This window comes from Anabas testudineus, chromosome 11 (genome assembly GCF_900324465.2).
Source record: "Anabas testudineus chromosome 11, fAnaTes1.2, whole genome shotgun sequence".
Lineage (NCBI taxonomy): Eukaryota > Metazoa > Chordata > Actinopteri > Anabantiformes > Anabantidae > Anabas > Anabas testudineus.
This window is the reverse complement of record NC_046620.1, coordinates 3,161,653-3,185,046: the sequence shown is the minus strand read 5'-3', so window position 1 is coordinate 3,185,046 and position 23,394 is coordinate 3,161,653. Positions and strand designations below refer to the sequence as shown.

At 39.6% G+C, this 23,394-nt stretch overlaps 1 protein-coding gene across 5 annotated transcripts in view; it reads left to right on the top strand.

The window, feature by feature from the left end:
• LOC113154022 overlaps positions 1–23,394 on the top strand; it is a 40,816-nt gene that overhangs the window by 16,464 nt on the left and 958 nt on the right. The window contains exons 2-10 of one of the 5 annotated variants that reach the window (XM_026348003.1): positions 4,799–4,836; positions 12,170–12,205; positions 14,954–15,059; positions 18,557–18,775; positions 19,073–19,213; positions 20,872–21,027; positions 21,097–21,281; positions 22,073–22,207; positions 23,027–23,164. In XM_026348003.1, coding sequence (XP_026203788.1) covers positions 4,799–4,836; positions 12,170–12,205; positions 14,954–15,059; positions 18,557–18,775; positions 19,073–19,213; positions 20,872–21,027; positions 21,097–21,281; positions 22,073–22,207; positions 23,027–23,164 — 1,154 coding nt within the window. The remainder of the gene's footprint in view (positions 1–4,798; positions 4,837–12,169; positions 12,206–14,953; positions 15,060–18,556; positions 18,776–19,072; positions 19,214–20,871; positions 21,028–21,096; positions 21,282–22,072; positions 22,208–23,026; positions 23,165–23,394) is intronic. The other 4 variants (XM_026348005.1, XM_026348007.1, XM_026348006.1 and 1 more) reach the window with 4 other exon arrangements.

Sequence of the window (23,394 nt, the reverse complement as noted above, 5' to 3'; positions counted from 1 at the left end):
CAATTTAACAGTATCTATAGGTCAGTGAAATAGAATTAAAAACAGTTTGTCTTGTAGCTGCATTGCATTCAAGTCTGTTTTTGGTTCCTGTGAGAATTTAATTCTCTGATTTATGATTGATTTGTCTGATATTGATGCTGACACTAACTGGCAATGATAGGAAAGACCTCACTCTTTCATTTGGTGCGGACTGAAGCCAAAAATTGTTGTTTACAGTTGATCATGTCTGAAACATTTTCTGATATCAAAACATTCTCTGTAGTGTTACTCAGGAGGACTTCCCTTTGAGAAAACAGAACTGAGTGGACCAGCCTGGTGGAATAAGCCTGAAATGAAAATGATAAATATCAGAGCAATGCCTCCTCACTGCCATCTGTAAAAGCTGCTGGAAACTTTGGATGTGTCATCATGCTATGAAAGATGAAAGAACAAACTGTTTTTAAACATCATTAATATATTATACAAGGGTACTTTCTACCTTTAATTATAAGTTAGACATAAGTAGCATTTTATAAAATAAATGTATCTGTATTTTGTCTTTTAAATGGATATATAGCCTTTTGAAATCAAGCATTGCATCTAGTTCAACAGGAGGGTCTTTTCCAACCTGCAAGAATTGATTGCTGCTAGCACTTTTGGTACAGAAGTGCCATTTCCTGTCCTTAGAGATGAGGTAAACCTTCAGTCTTTGCCCAGAAGATTTTCACTGATATTGTCTTGGATAGAAGCTAAGGTGTCCATGGCAGAACAATGAGGCAGTGGTTAGCACCGTAGCTTGGTTCAAACTTATCAGCCAGCTCTCTATGGAGCTTGCTTGTTCTCTCTGTACATTCAGGTACTTTAAGTTCCTTCTGCAGCCAAAAAATATATACAGTAGGTTATGTTAACTGGTGACTGTAAAATGTCTGTAGGTATGAATATGAGTGTCTCCATGTGTCAACCTTGTACAGCAGTAGACTGGCAGTGTGTCTAAAGTGTACCCCGCCTCTTGGCTCAATGTCACATGGGATTGGCTGTAGCATCCCTGCAATCCTTTACCGCGTAAGAGGGTATAGAAAGTGGATGGACGGAATGACTTAAGTCTGCAGTGAGGGGAGTGTAACGGCCAAGTTATTTTTAGCCTGTCGATTGCCTCCCTACAGTGGGGGTGGAACGTGGCAGAGAGCATCAAATCAATATGGACGGCACTGATGTAGATGTTGGGCCATACATTGAGAATATAATACATGTCAGCTGTTACTATGAAGTGGACTGATAAGTGAGTCCAGGCTGCCTTATTGATTTTAGCTGTTTAATCTACTTCAATCAGCCTTTCATCAAAGAGGAGATGAAAAAGAGGTTATGGGCTAAAGAGGGATTTTAAAGCTTTGAACAATGAACTGGTCCACTGAGGAGCGGGTTGAAGTCTCAAGATTATTCTGCCTTGAAACAATCTGTGATTGATATTCAACATTTTCCTACATAAGCACTCTTACTCTGACCTCTGTTATGTGTAGAAAAAGACAAACTAGTTTCATGGCACTTGATAGCGTTTTGGACTCAGCAGGAGCTGTGAGGAGGCATCTTATCTTATTTCTTACCAGGAGATATTAGAATTGTAGGATATAATTTGTGTTAACAAGGGGGAGGCCTCTCCTTTCATCACCACTTAAATCCAATATCCTTCAACATCTCAGGCCTCACTGACTCATACAGGTCATGCACCCCCGTGCCAAGGCATGGTGCGGATAATTAATCTAATTTTAGCGCTAGCTGGACAGAGATTTCATTTCCACTGATTTTAATGCTGTGATAAGAGATGGTGAATCCAAAGAGAAAGACTGCACTGCTTCAATTTTATATGTTCTGGTGAGTTTTGATTAGCAACTTTAACATTGGGGTCTTGTGTTTACACTTTTTAATTAAAAAGTTAATTAAAAAAGAATAACAATTTAATAATAAACTAATAAACATAAAAAATATTGTTAATTGTAGCTCTGAATGCACTGATGTGTGAGATACTGTATGTGGTGTGTAGGTGGCTACTGCTGCCACATCCAAGAGGGAAAACATACAGGGTGGATGCCAACTTGAAGCGAGACAGACAATAAGCTAATGTGCAGATTTTTATAGCCTTCAGGGTCCAGGAAGACTAGGTGAACAACACCAGCTCCCAGTGCTCCTGAAGTATAGCAAAGGCAACAGCGACGACTCACCAGACAGAGTGGGAGGATGTCACAAAAGAGTATTATAAGATTGAAACTTAAAGTTTCTCATCTGACTGTGCAGGCTGGTGTTCTAATATTACTATTGAGTATAAAAGCCTGTGTTCTAGAGGCAAGACAATAACATTAAGTCATTTCTCTTATCTATTGGCAGAAAATGTTTAAGAAAGCACAGAGACATCTGTGGAGATTCTCAGTGATCCAGGTCATAATTTTCCCAAAGGTGCTTAATCAGTGGAAACTGGACTTTCTTGAACGTGTTGATGTTTCACCTCCCGTCTAAATGGCTGTTTTAGTTCTAACTCAAGGTGAGGGTGATGACGTCTACCGCTGTAGCTGTTCTGGTGCTGATCTCATGGCTTTGACACTTTCCAGATCCAGTGTTTTTCTCAGACCCTCAGCCACTTCACGTGGAGCTGCATCACGCTCTCTTGTCCAAGTTAGTGCTTCTGTTGAGCCGTGACTGTGAATCTAGGAATTCTTACATGTTTGCTGTTCCTTGCCCTTGTCTTATGATTATTTGTGCCTTTTTTACTTAATTTGAAACTTTCTTTGAGGCTTCACTGGTTTCTGAAGTTTCTGACCCCCCTTATCTACCAATGCATCAGCTGTGAAATGAACTCTCTCAATGAGAGAGTAAGCTGTAAAAAAAAAGCTCTGTGTCCTTTCACAGTGTTAGAAATGAAGAAGCTTTTCAGATAAGAGGTGAATAGTCATTGAGAATTTCAATCAGGTCCCATTGCCATTGAAAAACACCTGGGATAAATGCCAAAAGGTTTTCAAACAGCCTAGAGGTGAAGGTTAAATGCATGGTAAGCCATTTCTTAACTTCTGTCCTGCTTATTTTAGTAAACTTGCTCACTTTTGATATTCTGATCAAGAGTAAAGGCTCATCTGGGTCTCTACAAGCATCAGTTTTTTTCAGGCAAACACAAACAGGATTGTGCTTAAATTCATTGTTAAAACACACATAAACTAAATATTCTCAAAGACCGTTTCTACTTCACGTCCTCTAACTTCTTCAGCTTAGTTTGAGAGTCCAACCGATGACCTTACAGTTGAAATTCAAACCCATTTATTGTCTAAGCCACCACTGATGCAGACTCATTATCTCTCCTCCGCTAACACACATCACACTAATCCTTGTGTCATTTTCTCCAGACTGTGCAGAATTATCCATCCATCTACACCATCTATAATAAAAGTGCTCACTCACTGAGAGCCGGCTGACAGAGAAGTCTCCACATTTGACAAAAGAATATTCAAAAATAAATGGTGTGGCAAGTTTTAGGAATATTTTTCTTAGTAGTTTTGTGCACATTAACTGACAGAACACAAACTATAAACTATAAACTGACAAAAGGATTAGTTTTCATCCTGTAAATACTGGTGTACATGCAACATTAGTGTGGTATCATGATTTATTCCTGTTTTGCTGTCTCTGGACCAGCAAAGTTTGCGATCATATGTAAAATTTGAGTTGGGCAAGCAAAGTTTTCTACCAAAGAATAGTTAAAGAAGAGGACATTCTACGTTTTGGAACAACAGAGTCAAAGTTCTGACCTTAATCCTATGGAAATTCTGTGGAAGGACCTGAAGCAGGAAGTTCCTGCAGGAAACCAACCAACATCTCTGAGTTGAAGCTGTTCTGTCAGGTGGAATGAGCTAAAGGATTCACACATCTTTACTCTATATTAACTGTTATTTAATCAAAACAACAAACATTTACTGCTCTTGGCAACTGCTTCTGCAAACAATTTCTGTGTCGAAATTGATGATGTGATGGATATGTCACTCTGTGCTGACTGACTAGGACACAAACAGCCTCTCCCACACAGAGAACTGCATTAGTACAGTGTCAGGGTAAATATTTAATAATATATAAATAACTATAACATTAAATTTGTCTCATTATCAGACTAGAATACTGTCAGTGAGCAGTGTTAAGAGAAGAACATTTTCACATCTCAAGTTAGTGTTAAGGTCAATCTCAAGGTCATTACACAATAAAAGAAAGAGGGTGAAGCCAGTTATCAGGAAAATCCTCATATTCTTTTTTGTTTGACAAGAAAATATCAACCATTTTCTATTTCATTACCACTAAATTATTAATGCGACTCCATATTACTTATGATAATTACTAGCAGAATGGCTTCCCCTTTCATCGCCCTCAAATATTTCAGACTCATCTCTGGCCTTCATGAGTCACACTGGTTGTGCCCTCTGTGTGCCAAAGCTTGGCGTAGATAATTAATCTAATTTTAGCTCTGCGTGTTTGTGTGTGAGAGGAAAATACTGGACAGCGTTGTCATTTTCCCTCAGCAAGTATGTTGAATGCTGCATCAGGCTGACATACTGTTATCTCCCTCTTCTATCTGTCAGTGTTCCTCACTCCTCTATCTTCCTAGTTCTCCTTCCTTCTCCTATTATATATGCTCGAGACAAAGCAATTTTGTATTCTAGTGTGATATTTTCATTTTTTGCAGCTGTGTTTCCTGTGCATGGCTTGATAGCTGTAGCTACTGAAGCACCTGATAATGAAATTATCTGAAATTCATCTCTCTGCCTTTCTCTTTCTCTTTTTGCCTCTCTAGCAGCGGATGCAGTGCCGGTACGGAAAGATGGGGATCAGGTAAAATGCCATTATCTTTTTTTAAAAAGAAAAAAAAATGCTTCCATCTGTCCTGTGCACCTCATTTTCGCATTTTGCTGAAAGCTACTGTTACAGAATATAAAAGATTCCAGTGCTAGTGTCCTCAGCTCTCCCCTTACATCTGAACAGTCTCCAGGCAGAAACAGCAGTGCGTGTGTGTGTGTGTGTGTGTGTGAACGTTGTATCTTGTCTCCTTAAATCTTTTAGAGGTGAGAAAAGGAGGTGCTGTTACTCACCTAGAACTGCCTCCTGCTGTTAGATGGCCAGGTCTCAGCCTTGAGACAGGTCGCCCAGATCTAAACTTTGAAAAGACAGATTCACAATGTGCAGAGACTGCATGTTTGTCTTTTCACATTGCATGCTCGAGCATTTCAGTGTGTTTGTGTTGCACTGTCAGAAAGTATTATAGCAGGAGGACTTGTCATTTTTTGTGTCTGTACTCCAGCACATTGGAATTAAAAGTGAACTACAAAATGCCTGCGGTTGAGTTGAATTGTGATCCAAAGAAATGTGTGTGGAATATCACTGGTTCTACTGGATCAGTTCTGTCCTGTCTTTAAACTGTCCGCTGTGAGTCTGACAGTCTTATGGGAGACAAGGGGTACCGAATCACTCATCTGACCTTAATCCAACTGATTATTCACATTTTACCGCTTGAGACCAGACTGAAGGCAAAATGCCCTTCAAGAAAAAGAAGAAGAGAATCTAGCTGCTGCACCAATCCTGCAGAGCATTACCAGGGATGTCTGAGATCTGCAGACAGTCGCTGAAATATTAAATGTGACTGGGTATGCTGGATGCCAAGTGGTTAAAGCACACACCATAAAAGGCAAAGTCTGTTTTGATGTTACATCTCTCTGTCTCTTTCTCTCTACTTCATTGTATGTTCTTTTATTTTTTTTATGGTAAACCAGTATATTAATAGGTTGACTTTCCAGCCCCACAGGTTGTAAGTTTAAATCCTTCAGCTGAGGCCCTTTTGCATTAGAAATGAGTAATGAAAGTTCAGTTACTTTTGAACAACCTCCAACTAAAGCTCAAAGTCAGCACTTAACCCTCAGAGTTATAGTTAAATATTGAACCCAGTGTTCTGTAACACAGAGTCAACAAAACAAGTGTGTCACTCTCAGCATGTCACAAAGCTTCCCAAGTGTCTGCAGTACATCACCCAGCCTCAAAGAGTTGCTAGTCCTGAAGGAACTGCAGTTCTTTCTCATTTTAGTGTCTGATAATGGTCTAAATGTATAGGGTCCACAGAATATGTCTTAATATCTCACCCGAAAATGGGAAAAAGGGAAAAGAGTGAGGATATACTGGTTGAAGATATTGGTGTCAGCCTTCTCAGAAGCTCACATTAGTCAAACCTGTGTGTGCTCCTGTGCCTATGCTTGCACTCTTGTGACTGGCTGTGCGTGACTGGGTGTGAAGGTGTGTGTTGATAGTCTCTTACCAAGGCCACAGAGCTGCTCTCCCCAGGGCTCAGAGTATTACTAAGCCATGTATCACTTCTCAGCTGTGCACCCTGTGGAGAGAGAGAGAGAGACACAAAAACAAAGACATCCATCTTATTGTTTTTCCATCATTGTTTGCTGCTTTCTTTTCTTTAGTGTTTTGATTTTTCATCCTGCACAAGAGATGGAAGGCTGACATGCACCGATAAATTTAGGACGAACAAGATAGACATAACCTATAGCTTTTTTATCCTGGCACAAGTTTCTTAGAAGTAGGACCACATTTCCCATAAACCCTGCTTCCCGTCTCCCTGAAGACAATAAACATGTTAAAAGTGACTTCTACATCTCTGCCTTCAACACAAACTCTGATACACTGCACATATTTCAGATTACTGGCACAGTGTTGACATCCAGTGGCCATGACATCAGTAGCAGAAATCATTTTTGAGCACTGATCTCATGTCAGCCCTCGAGTTGTTTACTTCGTCAAACACGACTCCTCAGTGTAATTTATAGACCTGCAGAGAGAGAGGCCAGCAGGTGGGGAGGTATCGTATTCCATCAAATGCAGGAAAAGTGATTCTGACTTAGAAACACGGAGCTCAGAACTAAGTGCAGGCTTGGTGAGCCAGCCAGACTCGCATGCAAACACATTATTATCACAAATACAAACTCAATCAGGAACTTCAAGCCAGATACTAAAAGCACAAGACTAAAGGTCCTGTTAGTGCCTGAACAACTAGCACAAGCTGCAACAGATTGGTATTTTCTTGACCTTGAAATTCACATTATTTGTGGTATTTTGGTGTCCAACACATAGAGCACAGGTGGGAAGAAATGCATAAACAGATTGGAGTTTCATTCAGAGTACATGTTGTGGGTATCTTAATGGGAGCTGGATTTGAATCCATGGTTCAGCCAGTTGTCTTTCTGTCCCTACGCTTGTGTGGATTTTATCCAGGTACTCCGGTTTCCTTCAGTTCCAAACACATGCTATAGGTTAACTGGTGATTCTAAATTGTCCATAGGTGTGAATGTTTGTCTGTCTCAATCAGCCCTGTGATAGACCTGTCCAGGGTATAACCTGCCTCTCGCCTAGTGACAGAAGGGATTGTCTCTAGCGACCCGACAACCCTTAACAGGACAACCAGCTAGGATAATGGATGGATGGCATTTTGGTAAAAACGGTAGACGTGCTGAGAATAGACATCTCAGCTGTTTATAGTGCACAACAACATCAATCTGCTGCCAATGTGATTTGTTTCTTTTCAAGAAGAGAAATTTGGAGCTTGAGTGCAGAAAGAACAGGATAAATCTTATCTTATATAAATAAAAGTGTTTAGTTCCACAGTCTAAGCACTCCCAGTAAATGCATGGGTTTAAATTAGCATCAAAAACTACTTTTAATGTGGAAAAAGCAAGAACATGACAAAGATAAAATTTATACAGTATGAGTATTCTTTCACAGTTGGCTTTCTGTCCATAGCTACTTTACACTATATATACACCAGACTGCAGAATACTGCATTTACTAATAACCATTATTATCTTGAAGTAGAGCTGGGAACAGCATTAGCTTAACTGAATATTTCCTCATAGAACATATAATAAGCACTGGAAACGTAAAACTAGAATAACTACCTCACAATAATATCGTGTGCCTCTGTCAACGAGTCAAGTTGCCGTTTACATGCGTGTCTGTCCAGATTCATATTCTAATCAGTTCATGCATGAGTCCAAGTGAATGTCTGTCAAATGAAACTCCCTTACAGGCTCACCAACGTGTTTGAATTCATCAGCAGTGGCCCTGGACAGAAACTATGAATGCCTGTACAAAAATGTCTTAGTTATCTGTACAATAGTTAGAGCTCAGTGGAGAATAGACAGACCACAACTGCCATTAACAAAATCATACCATTATAGTAGCTACATAACGTAACCACGCCCTATTACTTGAATAACTAATCAATCATGGTTTTGTCCTAACAATATTGGTCAAACTATTAACTCACTGCTAATGATGAATTACTCTATTATACAATATTATAATGAATTAAATAAATCACTGACCAAGGTGGGCAGTAAAAGCATCTTTAAAAATACAAGCAGTTTATGCTTTATTTATTAACAACGAAATCTAGTGTATGAGCTAATCACGCTGGGGTGGACCTTCGCACCTTAGACATTGCCAACTAAAGTGAGGAAAACAACCCTGTAGCATTAGGCTCAGTGAAAGACACATTAGCTGAAACATCAGCTTGTTTGTGGAGCCACTAAAAGTCAGATCAATACTGAGTGCTCCTATCACATCCCCTCTGAGAATATCTGCCTTCCAAATTCACATAAGTCTGACTAAGGAGAAAACACAAACAGATCTGAGATTTAGCTGCAGCTCAAGTCCTAGCTAATTTATAGCCATTAGTGTTTTTCCTGAGTGTCAGGGTTTTAGATTCAAATGAGTTCCTGAAATATGACAAAACATTTTCTTGAGTTCCTCGTTGAGCTGAAAATGTCCATTTACTTCCAGAGTTTTGTGGATGAATTGATTTGAGTTTTAGCTCACACAGTGCTGCTGTATCTCATGTCCTTTACAAAAAACAAGCTTTAACACACTTTTTGTGGTCTATTTAAATTCAAAACACGAGCTTACAATCACAAACACACACACCACTGTTACTACCTCAATATTAAACCATTATAAATCACAGTTGAAACCTCCTACACACATTAATTCCTACACACTGACCTTGAACCCTGTTTTTTGCATTTTCTGAATAATTTGGAGAATATTATCTACAGTTTTCTGCTTCAAAGCATAAAATGATAATTTATTTGCAGAGGTTGGCAGAGTCATTGATCAAAACCAAGGACTAAATGATTACAGAAACAGCTGCTCAGAATTTAGGATTTCTGGCTCACTTTGCAGTATAGATGTATAGAGAAAGAGAGAGCAAGAGATATTATATATATACTTTTTTCTGTTAACAACAAGGATGTACTGACACAACTAGTTGTGCGGACAGAAATAGCTCAACAACTATAGAATGGCACCTTCCCACAAGTCACTGTTCACAAGGCATTTCTGTCAGTGTTAATTGTTAGCAAACAATTCAATAATGCTTTGTTGGTTAGTAATTAGGCAGTAGGATAGTTTTTGCTTGGACAGATTGACTTTTTAATCTATTTATTAACAAAAGGCTAAAAATGGAGGTAGGCCACAGCTGGGATTCGAAGGCGAGTCTCCCACATGGAGTGTGGTGATCCTTTTCTTTTTGAGTAATTTTTCAGTAAAACCAAACAAAACAAAACAAAACTTAATTCACAGTTAGATTCTTTGTCCTTCGTGGCTTCAGATCACTAAATATTTTATTCTAGTTGTTAGTGAAAGTGAAAGATTAATTTGCTCCAGTCTAGACAGCAGCCCCACTGCTGAGCATGTTCATTAGCTTTTCAGATTAAATAAAGCATTATTCAATTAGTGCAGTTTAGTCTGTCAGCTATCGGAGTTTTACACACTGAGTGGTAGTGATTAAGGACACGTTTCTTTAGGAAAACTCCATGAATAAATTAGATATTTCTTTGTATAGTTTTGGTCTAGTTCTGATCCAGGTTTGCTTGTTTACCACATCTGTATGAATTATTCCCCATACTCTTCCCTGCTCTTGTTTAATGTTGATCTGAAGCAAAAACCCAACAAGGCGGCTGGTGACTTGTGCAGGGTTTTGCTAAATCCCTGAGCCATCTCAGGGCCTGCTTTGTTAGAGGAGGATTATTCTTATTCTTCATTCAGTTGTCATGAAAATAAACATCTCTGACATGAATATTACATTGGTGCTTCCGAGAAAGCGAAAGACGCCTGCAGGAAGAGAATTAATTCTAGCATTCAGTTTCGGCTCGCCCAGGGTTTCAATTTGCTAACCAACCCCTGTATTTGACACCAAATGAATAATGTTAATCAGGGCAGTAAGGCCTTAAACCAAGTTAGACCCAAATTCACAATAATTCATGTAGATATTCTGGTTATAGAGTCTCTGTGCCCAGCAGCTGCTGATTAAAGCATGAATAAATACAGAGATAGAGGCTAAGCTCCATCTTAATGTATTATCACCACTGGTGCGATTTTCCTGTTCCTATTGTTTCTTTTATTGACAAATTTATGAACCTTCCACGAGTCTGGTTACTAATGTATGAGCATTTATTATTTTAATGTGCATTATATGATTATGTCAATTCTTACTAATAAAGCCTAAAAGTTTCATGATTTTTTAAATATACATTTTAGCTATTAAAAAAATTACTTTGTCACCCTTCAAGAACCAAACCGAGTACAGATTCTAGTGTGTCCATGTGGAATAAAACTTAAAAAAATTTTAGGGTTGACTGAAATGTAAATGCTACTTAAACACTCACTGTGTAAGATTTAGTGGCATCCAGCAGTGAGGTTCCATATTTCAACAATCTGAATCCCTGCCAAGCACGAGAGATCCTACAGAGTCCGTCAGGCACCATGTCCCTGTCTAGTACCGTGTCAAGTAGCAATTTGTACATTTTAGTTTGGTATCCAGTCCATACAAGGGGACCCACTCCCTGCAAAGATATAAAATAACAGTGATTGTTATTTTCAGTTCATAACACACATAAGTAAACAAATATTTCAAGGAAATACTTACACATAAATATAAAATCATTACATCAAAGAAAAATCTTATTCTGGATTGCGTTCTGGCTATATGACAAACTACACAACAAGCTTTGTGAAATCATACATAATCAACCTAAATTAGATTCCTGAATGTCTAAATCTAAATTCCGAATGTAACTCCCTGTGGCTGCAGGAGCTTTGGGAAGACAGGATAAAGTTTTTCATTTACTGTGACATGATGTTTAGGACATTTTCCGTTTCACCTCTCACGCTGCCTGTGAGCTGCGTCTTCGAACTCAGCTACTATGATAACAAGCTTAAAGTGCCACTGGAGAAACTCTTGAGGCAGAGTGACCAAATGCCTGATGTTAAAAGTATAAAAAGTAAAAAGCAATTTTGACAGTGGGGCATTTAAATACATGAAGTAACCACAGCTTTAAAAATCGTTCCCTTCGCTGTGCTTGTGTCTATTGTACTGTTCATAATATTGAATATACATGACTCTTTGTGTGTATATGTATGTGAACGTGCATGAGAACACTAAATTAATGGTCACCCATCTGATTTGCTGTTGCCCGCAGCAACAGGATCACTACTTAATGGTATCCATTGGTTACCTAAATATCCTAGCCAGTGTAGACAAACAAAGAGGGATGGTGCAGCTGACAACACAAACAGCACCACACACTACTAGACACATTCTGTATGTAATGCTTCTCATGCACCCTGTCTCTACACTTTGACTGTGCCATTTAAAACAGAAGCTGCCTTAAATTTAAATACCCACTGCTCAGCTCATTTACGTAATGCAGTTTACTGGTTTAAGTGCCTGCTTAGAATTACATAATAATTCCCAAGCGTACTGTTGTACAGATATACAAATACAATATAAACTAAATGTGAAGTGACGAAAACTGTATACACGTTTATTCAAACTGAAGTTGGAGATCGAAGATTGAATCCTAATTCAATTTAAGACCAGAATCACTTTTATAAAAATAAATTTAGGTAAAAATATGTGAGCTGCGTTTAGGCTATGATGAGAAAGGTTAGTTCTACTTTACTGAGGATGTGTTGTTACAATAGAAACCTTCACATTTAAAGAAAAGGTTTAAATGTGTCTTGTCACTCTTTTAAATGCTCTTCTTCTCTTCCAATCTTTGCCATACCTTCCTGTGCCTATCTCCTCCCCTTCCACCTCTCCTCCCTCCCCTAGCATGGCCGTGCCGAGTTTTCCTGGGAAGGAATCAATGTAAGTGTCCTAGTTTGAATCTCTGTCTTTTCACTCCCCAGATCTCCTCATCATGTCATTTTTATCTGCATCACTCCTCCACCACCTGAGTTTGGGCTTTGAGTACATGACATCCTTCCCATTTATCCTTCCACCCCTTCCTGCCTCTCTCTCATCCTGCAGTTTTCTTTTTTTTCACCATAAACACTCCCTCCCATTCGTCTCCTCTCTGTGCTCTCTGTTAATCTACTGTAGTGCAAGCTTTATATATACACAGACTCAGATAACAGGCTGTAATAAGCTTATCTCATCCACAACTGAAGGTTTCCGCAAGTCCCAGTTTTTACAGAAAGCACTACACAATGCACAGTTTCTGTACCTTCAGCAGAATTTATTTGCACAATGTTCATTTTCAGTCAAAGCTTAAAATAATCTCTCATAAACAGACTTCTGGTTTAACCAACAGGGGTCAAGAGAAATGTTCTTGCACCTTGCTGACTTAAAGGCAGAATTTCTTGGCTTTCTGACTTTAGCACTAAAGTCCACTTGCTGGTCTGTTGTTTGTGCCCATATGGACCAAAATCTGTGTTGTTATCTTTGATGAAATGCTTAAAAAATGTTTCTCACAGCCAATTGTGCTTTCCATTGAAGAAAAAAAAATATCATTATTTACAAAATCATTTGAATCCTTATACATTCATCTGTTTAATCTACTTTATTTTAATTGTAAATCTATTATACTGAGTTTTATTATGTTTTGTTGACATCAGTTTTTTGTTGTTTGTTTTATTTTAAAAATTACTTCATTTCATCTTTGTAAAATGTATTGTGTGCAAGCGTCTGGATAGTTTTTCAACTGCACTTACTCTTCACGTCTTTCTGTCAGCTTGTCTGTAAACTGTGAACTTGATGAACCTGTAGGTACCAAACAAATAAAGAGTATTACTTGATTACTTAGCAGCACTTCATCAGTTTTTGGTTCAAAAACTCAAATACAAGCTCACGGACATGCAGCTGTGCCATATTATTGATCTAGGAACTTATTCTGGTTTACATTACATGATGCCTACTTATCCAGCAGATGCAGAGCAACACCCTGTGGAGCAACTCCTGAGAAAAATATCTTGCTTCAGCTGCTAAATGTTCTCCACCGGCTGCTTCCGAATCTTTTCCCTCTACTCTTTGGTGTTGGTTGGATTATAGACTGTGGGTTCACTTTAGCTTCTTTTCCACAGCTTATGTGCTGAAAGCATTAGCTCATTGGTTCCTGGAAACCACTAAGACTGAACCATACTGTACAGTCAGTATAAAACCAGAACAACTAGCTACAAGAGACTAAAAAGCTTCGTAGAGCTGCAGTATTTGTGATTCTTACTCTACATATAATCATTTGATTTAGGATGAATCTATAAATATGTTATAAATAACAGTAGAAAAAGCACTTAGCCCTTGTACCCTATATTTAACTGTACAAAGAAACTTTTAACACATTAGTATGAAAGTGAAAGATTTGAGCCATAAGGACTTTTTTTTTCTTTCCAAAATACAAGCTCACTTCTGGTTTATTATATTTGTGGGACAGCCTCCAGTGGACACAAGACTAATGGAGGAGAAATGCAGATCATGGATTTCTATAATAGCTGCATCTGTTAGCCTGCAGACTCACTGTCTGCAGTGTTACTACATTATATATCACTGCTACTTGCAGATGATATGAGATACATTTCCAGATAGAATAACACAGGGGTGATGCTAAACTTGCACAACACAGAGGAAGCAGAAAATATCAGTTTACCTTTGTGTAACAATTATTGTGCTTAAACTCAAAATATTACATCACATCTATCACTGTCCCACTGTAATTTGTGGTTGAAGGGACCTCATTGAAAGCTTGGATCTGTCTCTGTGTTCGTTATTTTGCTGATCAGTTTGCCTTGAACACTGGCACCAGGACGTACAGTAGAAATCAAACAGGCGTGGGAAATTTTCAGAAAGAGAAATTCAAAGGGTTCAAAAAAGTGCCTGTGTACCGTGAGTCACACCATCATCTGACACGGTTTTAGCTGATGTTGTTTATGGCAGGTATTTACCTGCTGCACTGTACAGGACAAAAAATGATTTCAGAGCAATAGGAAGTTCAATCAAGATGGAAGACCAGTAGTGAACTAGAAAGCCCAACTTTCTCTCTAGAACTACAGTTCTTCAGTAAAACCAGCAACACATTCTCTACATCACAGTGTTTAACATCTACAACAGGTAAACTATGTAAAGAGCTATTTTAGATTTAACCAATGAAAAGTGCTCAATCAATCAACAACACTTTGTGCAAACTAACAGCTTTTCACAAAACTTCATTTAAATTGCATATGAATCACCACTCAAGCGTGATTTTTTCAGAGCAACACTGAATATAAGATTCTCTTCTTTTTAATCATTGATCCCTGTAAGTGTTTTACAAGGTGCTCAAATAATTAACCCTCCTTTCTTATTTCCTCTATTACAACCTCCCTCTTCTTTTATCTCTCAAATTTCAATTATCTGATCTCTTCACCTCAATTTCTTTTATTCCATGTTCTCGTTCTTGAACGCAACACTTTCTCCATCAACCATTCTTATTTTGCATTTTTCTCTTTTCATCATATCTACATCTTACCTACTCGTCCATCGCCCTTGCCTCACTGTCCTTTTGTTCTATTCTCCATTATTATTATTTTCCTGTTCACTCTCTCTACTCCCACCACATCTCAACTCCCTCCCCTCTCTCTTCAGTTGTCCATGGAGGACACTACTTCCATTCTGCCTCGTCTCAAGAGGAAGTCCACCAACGCCTATGGGATCGGTGCCCTGGCTAAGTCCTCTCTGTCAGGTGTGTCAGGTGTGTGTCTGTGCTGCTAGATGGTAAAACAGCCCCCATGTTGCCTCCACATGCTCCACAGCAGATCAAGAATGAAGTTGTTGTTGAGGACTGACAGGGACTAAACTTCCATTCCCTGTTGTTTAAAAGATCATTTTTGGTTTCTGTTCATGTGTTATTCAGATGGTTCTTTGGTGAGTAGTGCAGCAGCCAAATGATCAATGACTAAATGATTTAATGCTAATCACTACATCCAATCTGAGAAAACGTTTGCCACAGCTGCTATGATACAAGTAGAACACCAGAGTATTAATTAACTAAATTATTAAGTATTTAATGTGACTAAACTTTAAATGTGTTCAGCATTACTATTCATTTAGCATTAGGTTTAGAGTTGTTAAGGACTTTGAGGCTAATGAAAGGCAACAAAATCATTAATTACACTTTGCAGAATGGAGTTTTTTTTCTTTCACCAACTTTTTTCAGAGGATAGTAAGGTCAATATTACAGGTTTAATTAAAAGTATGAGAGACTTTTGTATTGTGAATTGTCTTGCCAGCTTATAAATTTGATTTCACAAATCTACAACTTAAACCACCCCGATATCTAAATGATTTGAATTTACATTTAGTCACTTGGCAGATGCTTTTATCCAAAGGACTTACAGAGAGGTACAAGGTACAAAGGTAGGCAGGGAAAGTGTTAAGAGGTCTTGCCTAAGGACTCCTACTTAAGGTAGGCTACAGCTTTTTACAAGGGTTAGGTGACTACGACAGCTCCAAATAATCATTACTAGCACAAAACTATCAAGAGAAGCTAATCCAAAACTATCTGATTTACAATATCATGAAGATTCTTTGACTGCAGTGCGGTATTTTAGTACGTTTTGGTGCATTTTATGGCCACATTTTGCAAAGATTCCAGGAAATGAAACAACTAGAAAAGGGCATAGAACTGGGTAGATGAACAACTGGACTGAACCCCTACAATATACCATCAGAATGTCAAAGGCTCCTCTTGGGTTTAGCTCAATCGATTGTCCAGTTCTGGACTTCCTCTGAGATCTGTTTGTGTAGTAAAAACTCCCTTCTTTCCTACTTTCACTTGGTTTCTGCACTGCATGCAGGCCAAAGAATCAACTGACACACTTGGAAAAAGCAGGAATTATCTTTTAACCTTTCCCATGAATGTTGGACTTTGTAAATCAAACCTTTCCTCAACAGACAACTTCACTCTAGAGCAGGAGGAGGAGGAGGAGGGGGAGCTTGGAACCAACATGGCCGCCCCTGTGGGTGCCCCTTCCTATATCACTCCCTACTTTCCTCTCTTTCATTGATATCAACAGCACACGTCAATGACAGACACGTTTTGCAGTCATTGATGGAAATCCAACCAGATTTTTTATTTCCAAGAAACTAAAGTAAGTCAGCTAACTTACTTTAATTACCAAATGAAGCATCTCCACAGGCGTGTTGGGAAATTAAGTGTATTTGTAATGTGGCAGTGTCGGTGGTGGTGTGGCCCAACATTTGTGACGTAGTGACTCTTTTGTGCAGTGTCGTGACAACACGTGGCTGGTGCCCCTTTTGTGCTCTCTTGTGCTTTGTGCTTCAAACTGTAGTGCTCTGTGCTTTGTAATGGTGAAGTGTAGCGCCTCCAGAGTGTTCGTCTAAAAGTGTTGTTTTCTGTTGTGTCTGGTGCACTTAACAAAAAAATTTGTTAGTATCATTTAACAGTGTATAGTGTTATTTTTTGAGCCTTTGAATAGCCAAGACCCCAACACTCTCCCTCATCCCCATTCTCTCCATTCCACTGCTTCTTCCATCTTCAATTAGACTCTGCAGGGAGTGTTTGATTTTCAGATGAGATTGGGCGTCTTTGTCTAAGGAGAAAACTGTTTCTATTTATAACACAGCCAGTAACTTGCCCCCTGGACCTGGGTAGCAATTTCCAAAGCTCTCACAATGTTTATTCATGCCTGTTTGATTCTAATTTAATGTTTTATCAATCAGACTTTGCAAGCATTTGAGTCAGTGAATATGTCCCTAGTTTGAATCCTGTATTTGCATCTTAATTGGGCAGAGATTTGCCTATGGACCCTTCTCAACGTGCTGTGTACACCCAAGGATTAGGTTCCTGTCTCTCAGTCTCAGTAACACGTTTTTAATTACATAATGCCTAATGAATCTCATTTATTCTGTTTACCAGGAGATGAGTAATGGCTTTAAGTATTAATATGGATCTGTCAGCACTTTAGCCATTGTCCTTGTCCTTTTCAATTCAATTCAACAAACTCTAATAGGAAAACAGGCAACCCTGTCTAATTTGTCACAGAGGTAAGCTCATGTGACCTGAACTCTGACCTATTCATGTCAGTCCATTTTCCTGACCAGAGATTTAGAGGGTTTTGCAAAGGTCTACGCTATTATCTAGCAGATTCACCAGATCATTAAAATTATTATTTAAGAACTAATTGTAGTGTGTTCAGTCACCTCGTTACCTGAATATTTTACAGTTTTAGTTAATTAGATCCCAGAGAGGTTGATGTGCATGCCAGTGGCCAGCAGACCCTCTAATAATTAGACATTTTTATATAATTTGTTAGTTTTAAAGAATCCAGATGAAGAAAAAATTAAACAGCAGAATAACCTTCTAGTGTACACTTATTCAAGTGTAATACAAAACAAAACATCTGATGAGTTTCACCCCTATGTGACATATTCTCTGCTCACCCACATCAGTCAGATCACTATCGTTTAAAATGGCAGATAATCATGAAACTGATATGAGCAGTCATAGAGTGGTGACTGTCAGACTATATTTGATGAATTGCATCCAGGTGATAATTGAAAGGTGGCAAATTTAATGGGTTCTGGTGAGGTTAGATGTGGTCAGTAGATATTCTGGGACTTCTCCACTGATGGAAGTCTGGAAGCAGCAGTGGTTTAAAGGATAAAGGCAGGTATATTCCACCGACAGATGTATCATTATTATTGTGTTCTTGAGCAAGGCATCTAACCTCAAACTAGTGCTCAGTGGCCGACCACTAAGAGTGAGGAGCTTTTAGTGGGATTAAAAAATAAAAACTGCTGCTTTTGACATTAGTGGTTGATGTGGACTTGTGGGATAAGTCCCAGAACAAATTTCAGCACAGCCACTGAAATTTGAATATGTAGATTTATTCTGACAATCCTCATACATTACCAGCTGTATTACACTAATAATGCAAAGTAGCTGCTGAGTTGTTGTCATAATCTCATACCCAGTCACAGAACTACCTGAATTCATCCAAATCAGTACACTTTTAATTGAATTAACATTTTCCATCATAGTTTCATTTATTCAACTGTTCCTCTACATTACACTGTTTCTCATTCTACGTCCCCCTAAGCCTCAGTTGGCGGTGTAATCATTACAGATGCCAGAAGTAAGTTTTGACAGTGTTTGTGTGTGTGTGTGTGTGTGTGTGTGTGTGTGTGTGTGTGTGTTGGTGGCCTGCTCCCCCGTACCTGTTGTAGGTGTGACTCGATCCATGAAAGACAAGGTGACCAAGCCCACTGCCATGGCCCAGGGTCGCGTTGCCCACATGATAGAGTGGCAGAGCTGGGGTAAACCATCTGCAGGGCCTCTAGGGGGTGCGGGACACACCAACCTGCAGCGGGAAAAGGAGAGGAGAATGGAAAACGACGCTTACAGTGACCTTAGCGATGGCGAGAAGGAGGCTCGCTTTGCTGCAGGTGAGGGTACATCTGGTAGATGGTTTCTGTCATTTCCATACATTGATTTGTTGCAACATCTACAGATTTTCTGCATGATATAAACACACTGATTCTCCTACAAATACTTCCAATCACCTGTTTCTCTGTGTTATGGCTATCTTTAGCTACTTTTGTATGTGTCTGGGACTGGGATTTGGGCTGTATGTCTACTTGGGTTTCAGTGAGTTTAGGAAGTTATTACTACGTGCTGCATTTGCTACCATCAGTACTGCTGCATCTCACTCAACACTGATAATAATCTTCCTCCCTCCACAGGCATCATGCAGCAGTTTGCAATCTCTGAGGCGACTCTGTTTGGCTGGAACTCAATGGACGGAGAGAGCATGGGAGCCGGCTCCAACCAGGGCAGTGTCGCTCACCTCAGTGAGGTCAACCAGGAGAGCATCACCAGCAGAGGTAATGCAGTTTAGATCCTTCTGCAAACAGCTGTTTCCATGAGTACACTGTTCAATGTGCTTCTATTTGGTTAGAATCATTTACTGTAACAGCATATATTATGAAACCATACCAAGGATCTGGTACTGTAATTCCTAGAAACCGGAAGTTAGAAGTCAAATACAGGGGAGGAAGCTGATTAATTTGTGAAATTGTATTCGGTTAGGACAATCTGCCCAAACAACTAACACTGAAAAACACAGTAACTACAGATTTTGTATTCTCTCGACAGACTTTAAATATTGCTCTGAACATGTTTTACGCTCAGGGCAGACACGCAGCTGCACAGTTCTGCCTTTCACTGCTGCTGGGCGCTAACTCAAAAATCTCCAAATGACAAATCTAAATGACAGCCTGTCATTTCTGAAGTATTAGAACACAGTCTGATGTGGTCTCATCGGTAAGAGAATTTACCCAAAAACTAAATTAGAAGCTGTGTTCAAATAAGGAAAGGAAATGCATTAAAAGTGAGGCTGAGAGGATTTCACTTCACACTTCATTGATTAAACAAAAACAGTTCAAGCTCAGATCGTGATTTGTGGTTTGAGCCTCAGGTGGAAAGATGTCTATTTAGTTTAGTTGCATGTTGATAAAATGGAGAGAAAGGAATAGAAGAGCAATTTTCTCAGGGAAGATTAGGAAACCCCATCTGACCCCACAGGGAACTGCTATATAACCTCAAAAATAAAAACCAAAACAAACACATCTTTCTTTTTTCTTTTAGCCTTTAAACCTAATTCAAAGTTCATTTGAAACATACCACTTTGACTTTTACACAGTACCACTGTAAACAGTTTCTTTTTCAGTTGTCGCTGGTGTTTAGAAAAGCAGAGAGCTATCCAAACCCTGAGGGACCCTGTAGGTTAGCACAAGGACTTAGCCCTGCTCTCATTAACAACACCATATGGGCTCTGCTCTGCGCTCTATCTGCCATGCAACACTAACACACACGTACAGTACACACAAACCCAGCAACGATTAAAAAGCTACTTAATATCAGCAGTAGGACTCAGGGCATGATTCCCCTTCACAGACTTAGTGTTCAGCCCCCCTCCTCCGTCTGCTCTATAATAACAACACTGCTGCAGATAGGGTAATCATCCTCCTATTAAAAGTATTACAGTTTGTTACTGCTAGATGAGGTCAGGTTTATTCCTGTGTATGGCTTTATGAGAGCATTTAAACTATGCTATGATGAAGAGTTCAGTGTCTGAGATTGGCTTTATGCTTCTGCTCATACATGTTTCTTCACAGTTTAAGCATTAATATTTTATTTTTAAAGGAAACTATGTCACATATTTCTTTTTCAATAAGATGATTTGCTCAGATCTTTATGTGCAAAAGCTGCAACTTAATTTAAATGTAATTCAATCACATTTTCCTTCAGATCTTATTTTATTGTCATTAAGTTGTTGCCATGAAACACACCTGAGTTTGTTTGTCAGCACTGTTAAAACAAGTGTCTGTGAGTATCTGCATGAACCGTTTTATACAAATTTCCCACTGTGGTGTTTTCATGTTTCATCTCCTCTCTCTCACTGTTCCTCACTGTTTCCTTTTAAGTCGTCTAAATTCTCCTGCGTTTCACTCCTCCCACCTGTCTGTGATTCCCCAAACAGACCAGGTGCTCCACCACTCCTCTGCAGATGTCTGGCCCCACACCTACGTCTCCCAGGGCCTGTACTGCTTGTCATCCTCTGACGCCTGGGACCCAATCACCAGCCAGCCCTCAGGTGTGGCCTCTCCTGCTGCAGGCTCCTACATCATGGCTGCAGGTGAGGATTAAATCTGGAGTCTCTTGCAGTCTCAGTAATAGGCACTAAGTGTTCTATGTATGGTTCCAGGAGGCAGCAGTGGAGCATGTGGTACACCAGGTGACGGGTACGAGGGGACAGTAGGCAGTTACCTTCAGCAGCACCAGGCTCAACTCGCTCTGCAGCAGCAGTCCCAATTCCAACAGCTCCAACAGCTCCACCAGCTCCACCAGTACCAGCAGCAACAGCTTCTGCAGTACCAACAGCAACAACAGGTTAATACTACTGACAGTCTGCTGCATTTGTTTACTGTTATTGGTTTTCATATGAACAGTAGGTTGACATCATCAGGTCCTTTACCAACAAGCAAGTATTGAATCTGTCTCTATAGATAGTTCCATTCCAAACGCATGGAAGAAACAGGTTTCTACATGTGTCGTGTTGTATGTGATCTGACTAAGTTTGGGAAATTCAACTTAGACCTTCACTTCAAAAATCACAGGCTTCACTTCCTGTAAACTAGTTGGAAGTGTGAGCTGTGCGATTGTCATTGGTGTAAATCACCTGCTGATATTCAACAAGCAGGCCTGTTGGGAGGTTTTCTGCAAATAAAGTGAGTCATGATGTACTGTGACACCTGAAGACATTTTCTTGCTCTGGCACATTTTCAGAGCTCATTAAATGACTGAGGGTTATGAAATAATAAGTTGAAAAGGTCAGGGACAGGTGTACTAATCCAAGACCAGAGTGGAAATGAGCTTGTTAGCTTTAATGCATGTGTTATAAAGTTTCCCTTGTGAAGGAGACTATTGAATATATTATATTTCCAATAAAGCCTTTCAGTCACTTTATGCTCTCAGCATCAGTCAATGCAAACAAGGCCAAGACATTTTCCCCTACTATTCCCTGCTGCAACACCTCAGACTCATAATTCACAGACTGTATTAAAAGTAGATGCAGACCATTATAAGTAACTAGAATGTGAATACAGAAAGTATGCAGCACAGAACATCAGAACAGCATTGATTCTCCTTGTGTCTCTTGATTTCTTCCTCTCTCTCTACAGACAATGGAGCACAGGCTACACAGTGCCTCCCATTCCCTCCAAGCCACCCCCAACAGCACCATCCACAGCCTTGGTCCTCCCACCCACCCTCGACTAGCTGACCTGTGGGGAGCTGCGCAGGTGGAGGCACACCAGGTATGCGCTCGCCTGCTGAATCCAAATGGTTGGATTACAGACTGCTGACTAGAAGATGGTTTAATTTTTGCAGAACAGCTATGCGAGTTTGCAAGGGCACAGAGGTGTGTGCCTGCATATATAGTCAAAGGTAAATAGATAAGACATCTCCCTTTAGTCCTTGTTAGACAACACAGTCAACATGACCATGTTTAATATTCTTTTGCAACTGTAGAAAGCCCAGCTTTAGTTGTAAACATGTTCGATTTTATCTGTTATCATGTCTTCAACAGAGACTACGGTTCTTAAAACCTGTTATCTTATTAACAATTGCTTGTGTTGTTTGCATCATTTCTGACATTGACATCTTCTCATTTTTGTCTTGTGAATATGGCTTTGTTTATATCAGCAGGGATATTTAATGCACACATATCCACACATCTGTAGTGCAATGAATAATGTGGGAAAACTGCCAGGGAAGTCGGCAAGGTAGGAGACAGGCTGGAGGTATGCATGGAGCAATGCCAAAAAAGTCTGCATGAAAGCCTGCAGCGGACTTGATGACAGAGATCCTTAAACGGGCCTGGTCTTCAGAGTAGCATGCCATTGAGTCAGCAAGTTTACAACTGAAGGTGTTTGGATTCAGCATTTATGTTTGCTGTACCTGTCTTTTCTCTTTCATGTCCTGCACCGGCAAACCAGGTAGAGATTGGGAGATCAGGACAGGAGAGCTCATATTCTGCTTGTCCAACTGTGCTAGCAACTTGCTGAATCTTCTGCAACTTAAAAAGCACTACGCCAGAATACGAAAAGCAATAAAATCAGTTGAAATGGTTGCAGGTGGAGATTGTTGGGCAGCTGAGTGGACAGATGGCTGACATGGTCGTAGGAGTGGTGGAGACAGTCGGGGAGGAACCAGAGCCAGAGTCTGAAGGAATCCCTGAGCAGCATGAAGACGAAGAGGAGGAGCTCACAAAGGTGAACTTCACTGGATATTTACCAAAGACCATCTCCTGTCAACCCAGATAAATTTAAATTGGTATCTGTTGCATGGTTTGTGACCTTAATACAAATAATGAACAAACAAACACAGACAACATAGGAGAGAACAACATTTTGACCCATTGCCTACTAAAAACAACTAGAGCCTTGACTACATTAGACATAGCATTACTGCAGTGTCAAAAACTACGACACTATTTCCTGTT